The sequence below is a fragment of the Stegostoma tigrinum genome, chromosome 21 (genome assembly GCF_030684315.1).
Source record: "Stegostoma tigrinum isolate sSteTig4 chromosome 21, sSteTig4.hap1, whole genome shotgun sequence".
Taxonomy (NCBI): Eukaryota; Metazoa; Chordata; class Chondrichthyes; order Orectolobiformes; family Stegostomatidae; genus Stegostoma; species Stegostoma tigrinum.
In genome coordinates, this window is record NC_081374.1 from 28,789,245 (window position 1) to 28,802,622 (window position 13,378).

At 43.6% G+C, this 13,378-nt stretch overlaps 1 protein-coding gene across 2 annotated transcripts in view; it reads left to right on the plus strand.

The window, feature by feature from the left end:
- The window catches only part of itpr3 (inositol 1,4,5-trisphosphate receptor, type 3), a 252,243-nt gene that overhangs the window by 191,075 nt on the left and 47,790 nt on the right, over window positions 1-13,378 (plus strand). For both annotated transcript variants that reach the window (XM_059653417.1, XM_059653416.1), the window contains 3 exons: window positions 6,177-6,285; window positions 8,355-8,445; window positions 9,832-10,007. In XM_059653417.1, the coding sequence (XP_059509400.1) occupies window positions 6,177-6,285; window positions 8,355-8,445; window positions 9,832-10,007 (376 nt within the window). The remainder of the gene's footprint in view (window positions 1-6,176; window positions 6,286-8,354; window positions 8,446-9,831; window positions 10,008-13,378) is intronic.

Sequence of the window (13,378 nt, forward strand, 5' to 3'; positions counted from 1 at the left end):
TCACATTTGACATACAGGGAGACTTTTTTTGGTTGACCACATTCCAAGGATTCTGCTCCAGGTGTTTATGCTGCAGCTGTACAAAACTCTGGTGCGGTCGCACTTGGAGTATTGCGTACAGTTCTGGTCACCGCATTATAGGAAGGATGTGGAAGCTTTGGAAAGGGTGCAGAGGAGATTTACTAGGATGTTGTCTGGTATGGAGGGAAGGTCTTACGAGGAAAGGCTGAGGGACTTGAGGCTGTTTTCGTTAGAGAGAAGAAGGTTGAGAGGTGACTTAATTGAGACATATAAAATAATCAGAGGGTTAGATAGGGTGGATAGGGAGAGCCTTTTTCCTAGGATGGAGACGGTGAGCACGAGGAGGCATAGCTTTAACTTGAGGGGTGAAAGATATAGGACAGATGTCAAAGGTAGTTTCTTTACTCAGAGAGTAGTAAGGGAATGGAACGCTTTGCCTGCAATGGTAGTAGATTCGCCAACTGTAAGTACTTTTAAGTCGTCATTGGACAAGCATATGGACGTACGTGGAATAGTGTAGGTTAGATGGGCTTCATGTCGGTATGATAGGTCGGCACAACATCGAGGGCCGAAGGGCCTGTACTGTGCTGTAATGTTCTATGTTCTATGCTCTATGTTTCTCACAATAGCGTTGTTTAGTAAAATATTTTCAGCAGTTTCAACAATATTCTTCTCTGCACTGAGGTCAAGAGTGGGTCTATGCAGTCAAGATTTCATTCTTTACCTCGATTCAAAACTTGATAATAGAGAAGTAGCCTGTGGCAACCTACAATAAGACTTGTACAATGTACAATTTTGAGTTGACAGGTGGTGATAATACCTGAACAACATAGATGCTATTCAGTAACAAAATCTAACTTGAGAAAGCCAGTCAATCATCCCTTCTTGATTACTGGTGCCACTCTTCTTGTGTTGTGGCTGTTGACAAGTTTAGGGACCATCACTGACCAGATGTTTAGCGAGACCCAACATCTACCAATACACCGGCTACAAGAGCCAAGAAAAGGCTGGGTACTCTGGGACAAATGGCTTGCTGCCAGACCTCTCTTTGCCTGTAGGTGATGTTGGAAGTATGGTATAATACTCACAACGCACCTGGCCAGGGGCATCTGCAACTTTGAAAAAACCCAAGGACAGAACAGTTACTTTAATTGACAGGGTAGTCAGACAGGAGGTTGGAAGAACACAGTAAGCCAGATAGCATCTAGAGGAAAGGAGAGTTCAACTTTTTGGGTAATACTCTTCTTCAGGACTGGAAGTATGGTAGGGTGAGCAGCAGATAAAGAGGTGAGGGAGTAGCAGAATGGTGGTGATAGGTGGACACTGGTCGTAGGTATGACCAGGTTGGTTGATGGAAGGGATGAATCCGGTTAGTGGCTGATAGGGAGGGTCAGAAGGTGGAATGGAAGGGAGTCAGAGGGTCTGGAAGGGAAGCCGGGGGATGGTTGGGAAGGTTATTTAAAATTAGAGAACTCAATGTTGAGTCCTCCAGGCTGTAGGGTGCCCAGGCAGAAGAAAAGGTACTGTTCTTCAAATTTGCGTTCTGAGTTGCTGTGACACTGGAGGAGGCAGAGGACGGACATGTCAGAGGGGGAGTGGGCGGGGAGTTGAAGTGGGTGGTGACTGGGAGGTTAGGTTGGCCATTATGGGCCAAGCAGAGACATTCAGCGAAATGGTCACCTAGTCTACGATAACAAAGTGTGAAGCTGGATGAACACAGCAGGCCAAGCAGCATCTCAGGAGCACTCCTGAGATGCTGCTTGGCCTGCTGTGTTATCTAGCTTCACACTTTGTTATTTTGGATTCTCCAGCATCTGGAGTTCCCTTTATATCTGGTCACCTAGTCTACGTCTGGTCTTATTGATATAGAGAAGACTACAGTGGGAGAACTGGATGCAGTAGACGAAGTTGGAGGAAATGCAGGTGAAGCTCTGTCTCACTTGGAAGGGCTGTTTAGGGCCCTGGGCAGAGGTGAGGGCGGTGGTGCGTGGGCAGGTGTTGCATCTTTTACAGTTACACGAGCAGGTACCGGGTGGGTTGGAGTGGTTGGTGTGGAGAATGGGCAGACTAAGGAGTGGTGAAGGGAATGGTCCTTGTGGAAGGCAGAGAGAGGTGGGGAATGGAAGATGTTCTGGGTGGTGAGGTCTAATTGCAGTTGGCAGATGTGTTTGAGGATGGTGGAATGGAAAATGAGGACATGGGGGACCCAATCTTTATTACGTTTTGGAGGGGAGCGGAGCTTAAGAACTGTGGAATGGGGAATAGTGGAGGGCTGTCTGGATGACGGAGGGGGAAAGAGGATGTTTGAAAAAGACAGACATCCAGGATTCTTGGAAGTGGGACAACTCATCGGAACAGATGCAACGGAGACAGAGGAATTGGGAAAATGGGATGGTTTTTGCAGGATACAGGATGGGAAGAGGTGTAGTCTTGGTAGTGGTGGGAGTCTGTGGGTTCATAATAAACGTCAGTCTGTAATCTGTTGCCGGAAATGGAAATGGAAAGGTGAAGAAAAGAGAAGGAGGTGTCTGATATAGACCGAGTGAATTTAAGGGCAGGATGGAAGCTGTTAACGAAGTTGACAAACTACTCCAGTTTAGCCTGGGTGCAGGATGCAGCACTGATGCCGTCATTGATGTAACGGTAAAGGGGTTGGGGAACAGTACCGGTGTACATATTAGAGACAGGCTGTTCGTCATAACTGAAAACCAAACAGGCAGGCATAGCTGGGGCCCATGTGAGTGCCCATGGCAACCCCGTGGATTTGGAGAAAGTGGGCAGAATTTGAAGGAAAAGTTATTGAGGGTGAGGAATGGTTCGGCAAGGCAGGGGAGGGTATTGGTGGGGTGGGGACTAGTCGAGTCTGTTGAAGAGGGAAGAACTGAGGTCCTGAAAGCTATCCTTGTGGGGTATGGACATGTATAGGGATTTCACATCCATAGTAAAGATGAAACTGGAAGTTTCCAAATATGTGGAGGGCGTGGTATGTGTCCCGGATGTAGATATGGAGTGCCTGCACCAAGTGGGGGAGAATGGAGTCAAGGTAAGAAGAGATAAGTTCGGTGGGGCAGAAGCAGACAGAGACAATGGGTTTGCTGGAGTAGTTGGGCTTGTGGATCTTGGGGAGCAGGTAGAACTGACAGTGCAGGGCTGGGGGTCAATAAGGCTGGAGGTAGTGGACAGAAGGCCACTGGAAGTGACAAGGTCATGGACAGTGTGGATGATGGTGGCTTGATGGGCATTGTGGGGTTGTGGTCAAGGGGGAGCTAGGACATGGTGTCGGAGAGTTGGCGTTCAGCCTCTGAGACATAGATATCCATCTTCCAGACAAGCACCGCCTTTGTCAGCGAGTTCGAAATTGAAACGGGGATTGATGTGGACAAAGTGGACTGCTTCATGTTTGGAGGGGGAGAGGTTGGAGTCGGTGGGGGGTTGGAGAAATTGAGGCATTCGATGCCAACTGCCAAAGCGATAATAAAGAGGTCCAGGGTGGGTAAGAGGCCGGAAGCGGGTGTTCAAGAGCAGGAGGGAGGTTGAAGGCAGGAGAAGGTGGTTGAGAGTCTCTATTGAGGATGAAGGCACGGTGGCGGAGGCAATGGAAGAAGAGTTCCACATCTTGATGGGCACGGAACTTGTTGAGGTGTGATTGGAGGGGCACGAATGCAAGCCCTTTATTGAGGACAGCCCATTCAGCCTCAGAGTTTGAGGTCGGGGAGATCGTGAATATGCGGCAAGATTCAGGGGTGGAGCTTTTGGCATGTACCAGGATTCTGAAGGAGGGGAGGGTCACATGATGGGTGAGGGTAGGACACGGTGTGGCGGGGGGTAGTTGCTGTGGGAGGGAAAGGTGAATGGGTCGGTAGTGGGCTAGGGAGTGCAATGGAGGATTGGATGGGAAGGAAGGGTGTGGGAAAAATGACACTATGCTACTGGGCTCTATATACAGCAGTACACCATGGGTGCAGTACATACAATATGCCAAAGTGGCTTTTATGACACCTCTGTTCTGTGACCTCCACCACCACAAGGAACCAAAAATAGTGATGCTATGAAAAGTGCTGCCACCTCCAGAAATACCCATTCTGACTTGATCTTTATGTTCTTCATTATTTAGCCAAATCCTAGAAAACTCTACCTAACAGCACAAGGAGTACAATGGTTCACAATAGTGTTGACCATCATGATTTCAGCCTAACTAGGGCAGGCAATACACATGATGTTGACAGGTTCAGCCATATCCTATGAACAAAAGAATTGTTTCTAAATCCTTTCAAGTCTAGACTAACTCTCTGATAGCTGCAAAAGGATCAGGGTGAAGTGAGTTGGAACAGAGGTACTCAGTGTAATGAAAATGAGACGCCTCTGTGTATTAGACCCCAGTTAAATTATGCAAAATTAAATGTGTTCTGAATGATTTGGAGGTATTTTATAACTCATAAGTTTTAAAAAAGCAAATTTATCAAGAAGAACTAACCCTTTAATCACAGCATATTGAGTAGAGTGTATTGCTCTGTGCCCATTCCAGAAGATTCTATATTAAAACAAAAAACCAGCCCAGCTCTTCCCCCCCACCCACTGCATCCCAAAACCAGTCCAACCTGTCTCTGCCTCCCTAACCGGTTCTTCCTCTCACCCATCCCTTCCTCCCACCCCAAGCCGCACCCCCAGCTACCTACTAACCTCATCCCACCTCCTTGACCTGTCCGTCTTCCCTGGACTGACCTATCCCCTCCCTACCTCCCCACCTACACCCTCTCCACCTATCTTCTTTACTCTCCATCTTCGGTCCGCCTCCCCCTCTCTCCCTATTTATTCCAGTTCCCTCCCCCCATCCCCCTCTCTGATGAAGAGTCTAGGCCCGAAACGTCAGCTTTTGTGCTCCTGAGATGCTGCTTGGCCTGCTGTGTTCATCCAGCCTCACATTTTAAAATATTTTAAGGGCTTGGTTAGTTTTATAGCAATTGCAACTAACACACAAGAATATACCAGTAACCATAGTGAATATTTGTATTTATGTAGCGCCATTTATGATTTTGTGACTCCAAAGCATTTGTTAGCCAAGTATGTATGTTTTGTAAAAACCGAAAGAACTGGGGATGCTGTATATCAGGAACAAAAACCGAAGTTGCTGGAAAAACTCAGCAGGTCTGGCAGTAGCTGTGAAGAAAGAATCAGAGTTAATGTTTCGGATCCGGTGACCCTTCCTCAAAACACTCCGATGATGCGTCACCAGACCTGAAACGTTAATTCTGATTCTTTTTCTTCACAGATGCTTCCAGACCGATGAATGTTTTTCTTATTTTTTAACTGTTATAACATTATGGTCAACAGCCATGATATTGAGTATCAGCATCATGCATTAAACAGACTGTAAAAATCTTCTGATCCAGCAGGTACCACAGACATAATTCTAATAATGTTTCCACAAAGGTAGGCAGAATTATGAGGACATTTTTCATGCTTACTAGTTAGTAACTAAAGGCTCTAATGTGAAGTGCCTATGTACACTTTAGAGGTTAAGTTGAATCATATACACAACAAAAAGATAAAGAAAATAGGATCCAATATGCTCATGCTCATTTACAATATGAATGTGCAGAATTGCGTCTTAGTGAAGTCAAATCTGAGGTATCCTTGATTCACATTTGAAGCAGGCATTTGATCATCAGCAGATGGAAATAAATGGCCTAACTTCTGATTATGGCCCCTGCTAAAACTTTAGTTTACCCCGAGGCATCTGTTATCATTGCTGTATGCCTCTCGGAATAGCAGCACTAAACACCACAAATAAGCACAAGGTAAGAACTCACCGTAACCACTGCCGCTCATGAGATCACCATTCTTACGTTGCCCCAAACACCAGCACCTGATAGACCTCCCCAAACCCTCTACAGTAGGCTTGCAGTCTTCCAATCCAAGCTCACCAAAAACAATCACAGACTCTGCAGCCCACCTATTTCTCCTCCTCCTGATTCATGCAATACAACCTGATCACCTGACCTTTAAATCAGAGCATATCAAAATCTGTGCAATTATATTATGATGCCATTCAAACTTTAAGGCATATTAGATGAGCAGCTGAATACGAATTGCTAACATCATCTGGGCGAAGGGTTCTACAATTTGTAGCTTTATCAATCTGTTTATTTTTCCAGGCTAATTCAACACACAAAGACTCTCATGTCAACAGAAGAGAAGCTCTGCATTAAAGTTCTTCGCAGCCTCCGAGCAATGTTGGTCAAAAAGAATAGCTATGGAGACCGGGTAAAAAAAAAGTCTAACTGCATTTCTGATGGACTATTGCTCATACAGAGAGCTGAGGACCAGTTCAATTATTGCGCTAATTCAAACCTGCATCTAAATTTCAGGAAGTTTTAACTTGCATTTCACATTGACAGCAGCAATTTTTATTTTTTCCGTAGATACCTTAAATCACTTCTGGTACAGAGGAGGTTGAGGATGAGTATTAAATGATGTGCACAGTGAATCAAACTATTTTTGCAGAACTTACGCTTGTGAGATTTAATAAGTGGCATAATCAACAATATTTTAAAATTATGAAAAATCTGAGAAATGTATGGAACCTCTGGGAAAATGTCACAAGTTTATTTATACATTTAAATTGCATCACTGATATTTTGTTCACAAGTCACTAATGGGACATGAATTAGGTAGTTTTTTACTGACTTGATCGACAAAGAGTGGATCAGTCAGCGTTGGGGAACCTATAATTGGAGATCCCAGTCTTTGCTGTCAGTGAACCTTTCCCTTGTCTGGCGAGGAGCATTCTGGAATATTACCCCACAGTAAGTCAGTTCCATCAGTGATTCTTCCTGTGTGCAGAGAACATCATTGTGGGGTGTCATTTGGGTGGGAAGCCAGTCAGTGATGGTCACAGCATTCATTAAATCTGCCTGAGATTGGCCTGGGGTGGAGAGGGGGCATGAAGTCTCAGTTACATCCCAAAGAGAGCAGTTTGAAGGCAGGTTAGATCAGAAAATCTACCTCTGAAACTTTAAACACTAATCTGACCCAAATCTGCCCGTTTCTGAAGAGTTCAAATTTGGAATGTCGAGTTTGTTGGAATTGAATTATTTTCCTGAGTAATTTACACATCTAAAGAGTGGGAAGCAGGATTTTTGTGACAAGTGCCTTCAGATCATTGAGATACTTAGTCATGCAGCACAGAAACAGGCCCTTCAGCCCACCATGTCTATGCTGACTAACAAATCCAAACTGCATTAACTGCATTTACTTGCCCTTGGTACATAGCTTGCTATGCCCTGGAATTTTAAGTGATCATCCAGATGCTTCTTAAATATTGCAAGAGTACCTTCCTCTCTGGGAGAATGTTCCATATTTCTACCTCACAGTGGGTGTAAAAAAATTTCTTCACATTCCCTCGAAACCACCTACTCCTTATTGTACACTTGCTCCCTCTGGTCTCAGGCACGTCTTCCTTGGGGAAAAGGTTCTCACAATCTATGTCTCTCTTAATTTTGTATATCTCAATCAGATAACCCACCCCCCCAAGCCGCCTCCTCCAGGGAAAACCACCCCAGCCTATCCAGTCTCTGCCTGTTACTGAGATTTTCCGTCCCAGGCACCATCTTGCTGAATCTCGAGTGCACCGTCTGCACTGCAGTCATGTCCTTATGATAGTGTGGTGACTAGAGCTGCATGCAGTGTTCCATTTATATCCTCACCAATATTTTATAATGTTGGAATAAGATTTTCTTGCTGTTATATTCTACATCCCAGCTAATGAAGGCATGTATCCCACTTTGCCATCTTCATCACCCTGCAATCCTGTTTTGACATCTTCAGACATTTATAGACTTATACACAAAGGTCTCTTTATTTCTCAGTACTCCTCTGGGATCTACCATTCACTCACCTGTTCAGTTTAGCACTATTTAATGTTTTAGTTAACATGTTACCCACATTACAAATTAGGAATCAATATTTTTGGATGAAATACAGTGATTATTATTCTTCATTTTAGAAGCTAGTGCTTTTGGTGAAGTATGCATGTGTCTTTCTTGGAAGAAAATCCCATTCTCTAGCAATTTTGAAATGGTTCTGGTGACTGAATTTGAGTCATCCCCTGAGGAACTCATCTTGGTTTATCACACATTCTCTCAACAACTGAAGTCTTAGCTCCTCTAGACTGAATTGTGGCTGAAATAGGATCAAAAAATATATACAAGTTTCTAATTCAATAAGTGTTAGGATGAGACATTTGTTGATCCAGGTGGGAATGGTGCTGTAGGGATTGTGGAAATGTTTGTACTTTCAGCCGCGGTGCTCATCACATGATTCTTTTCCTGCAGGGAAATGAATTGAGAAAAACTCTTCTGAATAGCTACCTCTACAGCAAAAAGTCAAACTCAAAAGGCGACTCCAGCGATTTGTACTTTGGAGGTACTTACTAACAAAATGCAAGTAACTAGCAATTACAACACAGTGTGGAGTTGGAGGAACACAGCAGGCCAGGCAGTGTCAGAGGAGCAGGAAAGTTGATGTTTTGGGCAGGACTCTTCTTCAGAAATAGGGAGGGGCAAGGGAGCTGGGAAATAAATCGAGAGAGGAGGGTGGGGCTGGGGAAGGTAGGTGAGATGGTGATAACTAATTGCAGATAGGGAGTGGTGGGGATTGGTCAGTGAGGTGGGATGGATGGATAGGTGAGGGAGAAGATAGACAGATTATATCATGGTCAAGTAGGCGAGAATGAGAGGGAGGGTTGGATGTGGGCTGAGGTTGGGGGTGGAGAGATTTTGAAACTGGTGAATTCCATGTTTAGCCCATCAGGCCGTAGGCTCCCGAGGTGGAATATGTGGTGTTGTTCCTCCAGTTTGTGTGTGGTGTCAGTGTGACACTGGAGGGGGTCCAGGATGGACATGTCATCCAGAGAGTAGGAGGGGGAGTTAAAGTGGTTATTAGGGAGGTTTGACCCATTGACAATGAAGAATCTGGGTGTTTGTGATGCTGGATGCCTTTTCTGCCATTAACCCTCCCTCTTTATCTGAGCTGGGGCTGGCACCAATACACACTGATTTACCTCCACTACTGACTAGGTTGGTCTACAGCCACTAAATCCTGGAATGGGAATTGAACTGCAGGCCCATTGCTTCAGAGGCAGAAGAGCTAATCTGATCCTCCCCAGCTCCTGTCCTATAGAAGCATTTAGCTGGTGAATGTTCTGCTGGATTATGTATCTAATATTGTGAAGAGCATGTTTTGGATTCTTAAATAATAGATATTAATAGGCAAACTATATTTACAAACAACCATATACTTATGAGCAAACAATGACATCAAGTGTATGTGTTTTTTTAATCATTCATGGGATAATAGCGTCACTGGCTAGGCCAGCATTTATTGCCTGTTCCTAAATACCCAGGGGACAGTTAAGAATCAACCACATTGCAGTGGACCTGGAGTCACATGTAGGCCAGACCAGTTAAGGATGGCAGTTTCCTTTCCTAAAGGATATTAGTGAACCAGATGGGTTTTTCTAACAATTGACTCGTGGTCATCATTAGACCCTTAATTCCAAATATTTATTGAATTGAAATTCTGCCATTTGCCATGGTGAGATGTGAACCCAGGTCCCAAGAACATTACCTGGGTCTCCGGATTAGCAGTCCAGTAACAACACCACTAGGCCATTGCTTCCCCGTTATTTTAATCCAGTCTTTACAGATATTGTAATGAACATTAAGCGTTTCCAACAATACTTGCTATACATCTTTAAAGAAGCTGTTACCTGATTTTCCTTGTGACCTAAAATCTATCTTCTTGTATAAGATCCAGATAAAGGTCAAGACTGGAACTCAATTTCTACTATCCAGTGTCGTCTGGACAGGGAGGGTGCCACAAAACTGGTTGAAGATCTCATCACAAGCTCCAAAAGTGACAAGATTTTCCAGGAGAGTATTTTATTAGCTATTGCCTTGCTAGATGGAGGAAACACTGAAATTCAGGTAACAATCTAAACTGATGATAATAACCTGAAATTTGTAGTTGTAACAAAGCTCATACTGTCAGAACTCATCATCATCATTATGTCTAGAACTGCCAGCAACTTCTTGGGCCTGCCTAATCCCAGCTTCAGGCAGGAATCTGGGACTTGCAGTCAGTGATACTCTGCTCCGCCCCAGGGCGCACTGTTAGGCTTAGCAGGCAACATTGAAACTTTGATCTGAACTTTAGTCTTTCCACACTATTCTTTCTGGAAATTGCCATCAGAAATGTCCAGCTTTGCTGAATGAGGTGCGACTGAGGTTTTATAAGCGTACCAAATCAGGATTATTGCTAAACAATGTCTCTGACACGGATGAACTGCTTTGATATGAGTGAGTATCATTCCTTCACAATGATATTGAAAAATCCCCTGATTTTTTTTCCTAAAAATTAACTTTTATTTTTCACATGCGTTTGCAACATTTCAGTTTCTATCTTAATCCCACGTGTGTATTGAACCTTCATTTTCTTTTGTGCCATACTGTTTACTACTTAAATTGAAAGCAAAACACTGCACATCCTGGAAATCAGAAAAAAATGTATTGAATGCTGAAGAAAGTCAGCACATCAAGCAGCATGTATGGAGAGAGAAACAAAGTTCACTGTTCCTCTTGCCGCAATTGAAACATTAACTCTGTTTATCTCTTTACAGATATTGCCAAGCCTGCTGATTTTCTCTTGCATTGTCTGTGTCTGTTTAATTCACAACTAGCTGGCTCTGAAAACCCTCCAGTCTGACTGAATGTCCAGTCCACTTGTAAATACACTTACATCTTCCATAAAGCAGCCAACTTGAACCTGAGCCTTGGATTAGATATGAAACCACACATCCTCCTTTATTATATTCAAATGACCGCTCTGCCTCCTTGGAGAACATTGTTGTCTGTCCTTTGTACTGAGCTTCAGGTGTATTTGTACTGGCCACCTTGGTGGGAGAATACCCACAGAAACAGAATGAGGTCCTTAATTGACCACTTAGGGATCTGATTTGGCCTCGGGGCACAAATGACCCTGACCTGCTGTGATTGATTTGGAAGGAATTGAGAAGGCGACAGATATTCCACAACCCAAATCTACTGAATTTTCTGACAGTCTTCCCCCTTTCCACCTCCTTATCTGTTTTTGTGGGTAGAATGAAATTGAAATTGTAAACATTGATGATGTCTTCACCGGTAAACTATCCAAAGATGTCACATGTTCGCCATCATTCCCATAAGCCATCTTCATTAGAATGAACCACCAGAATCAGCTCTTTGCATATGATTTAGTTAGTGTGTCTGTCATTTGGCAGCCTGGTACCTGTGGAATGTATATTTCATGCTGTTGCCCCAGACCCTTGACCTTTCTTTCTTTCAAGTACATCACGCAGGAAAGCTGCTCTTAACTGGAGTGAAATAGATGGCTGATAGTAGCAATTGCTGGACTTCTACAGTGGAAGAGAAATAAGAAGGAAATAGAGAATAAAGTTTAAAGACACCCGGAATGACATCTCCCCTGTGCTAATTGCTGGACAGTGTTAGATAGCATGTCTTCCTCCAGAGCTGAAGCAGAATGCAGGTCTCCTTCGTTCACTAGCTCTTACCCGATATTGCGCCTGAACTTTTAAGCTGAAAGAGAAGAGTGTGTGAAAAGCTTGTAGTGCAGTGTATGGAGGAGTGTGAAGGAAAGCAGGAGACGTGAGAGCTGTCAGTCGTGAGGATGCAGACAGTGGAGGAATGTCAACAGAACAACTGAACAATAACATAACAATACCGATAGTGTCATTGATCATTTTTGAACAGTGCAGTAATGTGTCTTGGGCATTAAGCTCCTGCTATTGACCTCCTTGGCCACCTTTTGTATGGACTTTTTTTTTGCTTTCAAAAAGGAATACCTTGCTTTCCACATGCTCCTACTTGGATTCTCAGCCTCCAAATGGCACTGTAGAACCAAAGGTCTGTTAATCAGATAGATCTTGCAGTCAGATTTGTGTTCACGAGTTCCCTCCTGCACCATCTCTTTTCAGTGGACTGAATGTCTTAAGTTCTGTCAGAAACACCTTATTTCCCATCTTCTCCTACATAAACACAAATATAACTAATAAGCAGTGGCGATGATGCTGACCATGCACATGATAGTAAGGCTTCAACACAGTTGCCAAGTGAACAGCCACAAGATTCCCATTTCATGCCTATTCCAAGCCTATTCTTGGTTGTGATCAAATTTATAGACCATTTAATCTAAACGCAACTCCAATACCAACATGAAGCTTATTTTTGATGATCATTAATGCTACTTTTGTGGGGGAATATGTCAAATAACACACATGGTGATATAAGCAAAGAAAAAACCAGGTTGTAGAAGGAGCACTTGATAATTAGTTATGAATACAGGTGTGACCTGAATTGTCCTCACTTCTGGAGACGAGAGGTGAACAGAAATTTGTCAAAGCTTGTGATTTATAAATAGGTGTTGACAGCATGAAAAGAAAAAAAACTTTTTTTTCAGAGCAAACTGTTCTTGAGAATTCTCCTTGACAGCAAACAGATGTAATAACTCTCTTCAATGATGACTGACAGATTACAAGGTCTATAAATACAATCTTTGTCGGGTTGATTTAAACTTAGAGCAGATTTGGGATGGCATGAAGCAAAGAATGGTAAATACATGGTGGCATTTGTTTTAGACCGGTGGTATTTTAATTCCCGGGCATCATTTAAATGCAGTCAATCCACTTCCCATCAACATTGAGTTTGAAGAGGACACAAAGAAGACAAAGATTAGATGGCGTAAGAACAGAAATTGCTGGAAAATCTCAGCAGATCAAGCAGCATTTGTGGAGAGAAATCAGAGTTACTGTTTCAGGTCTAGTGACCCTTTGTCAGATCTTATGGCAACTAGGAAAATTATGTTTTTTGTACAGAAGATGGGGTGGAGGTGAGGAGGGGGCAGAATAAGCAATTGGTAGAGATAGAGCCCAAAGAGAGAGAAAAGACAGTTGGACAGACAGAAGAGCAGTTAAAGATCAGTATGGGCAAATGAATAGCTGCTACTGGGGACTGGTAATGGCTAACAATGTGTAGCGTGTGGTAGAAGCCCATGTAGTGACAATGCCGTGCGTGTGTGTGTAAGGTGCTCAAGCCCTAAAATTGTTGAATTTGATGTGGAGTCCTGAAGGCTGCAGGGTTCCCAAGTAACAAATGAGGTGCTGTTCTTCCAGCAGAGTTTTGTTGGAGCACTGCAGCAAGCCTGAGGCAAGAGTTGCTGGCCAGAGAGCACAGTGGTCTGTTGAAGTGGAAAGCAATGGGAAGCTCAGGGTTTTTTTGCAGACAGGTTGGAACTGTTCTGCAAA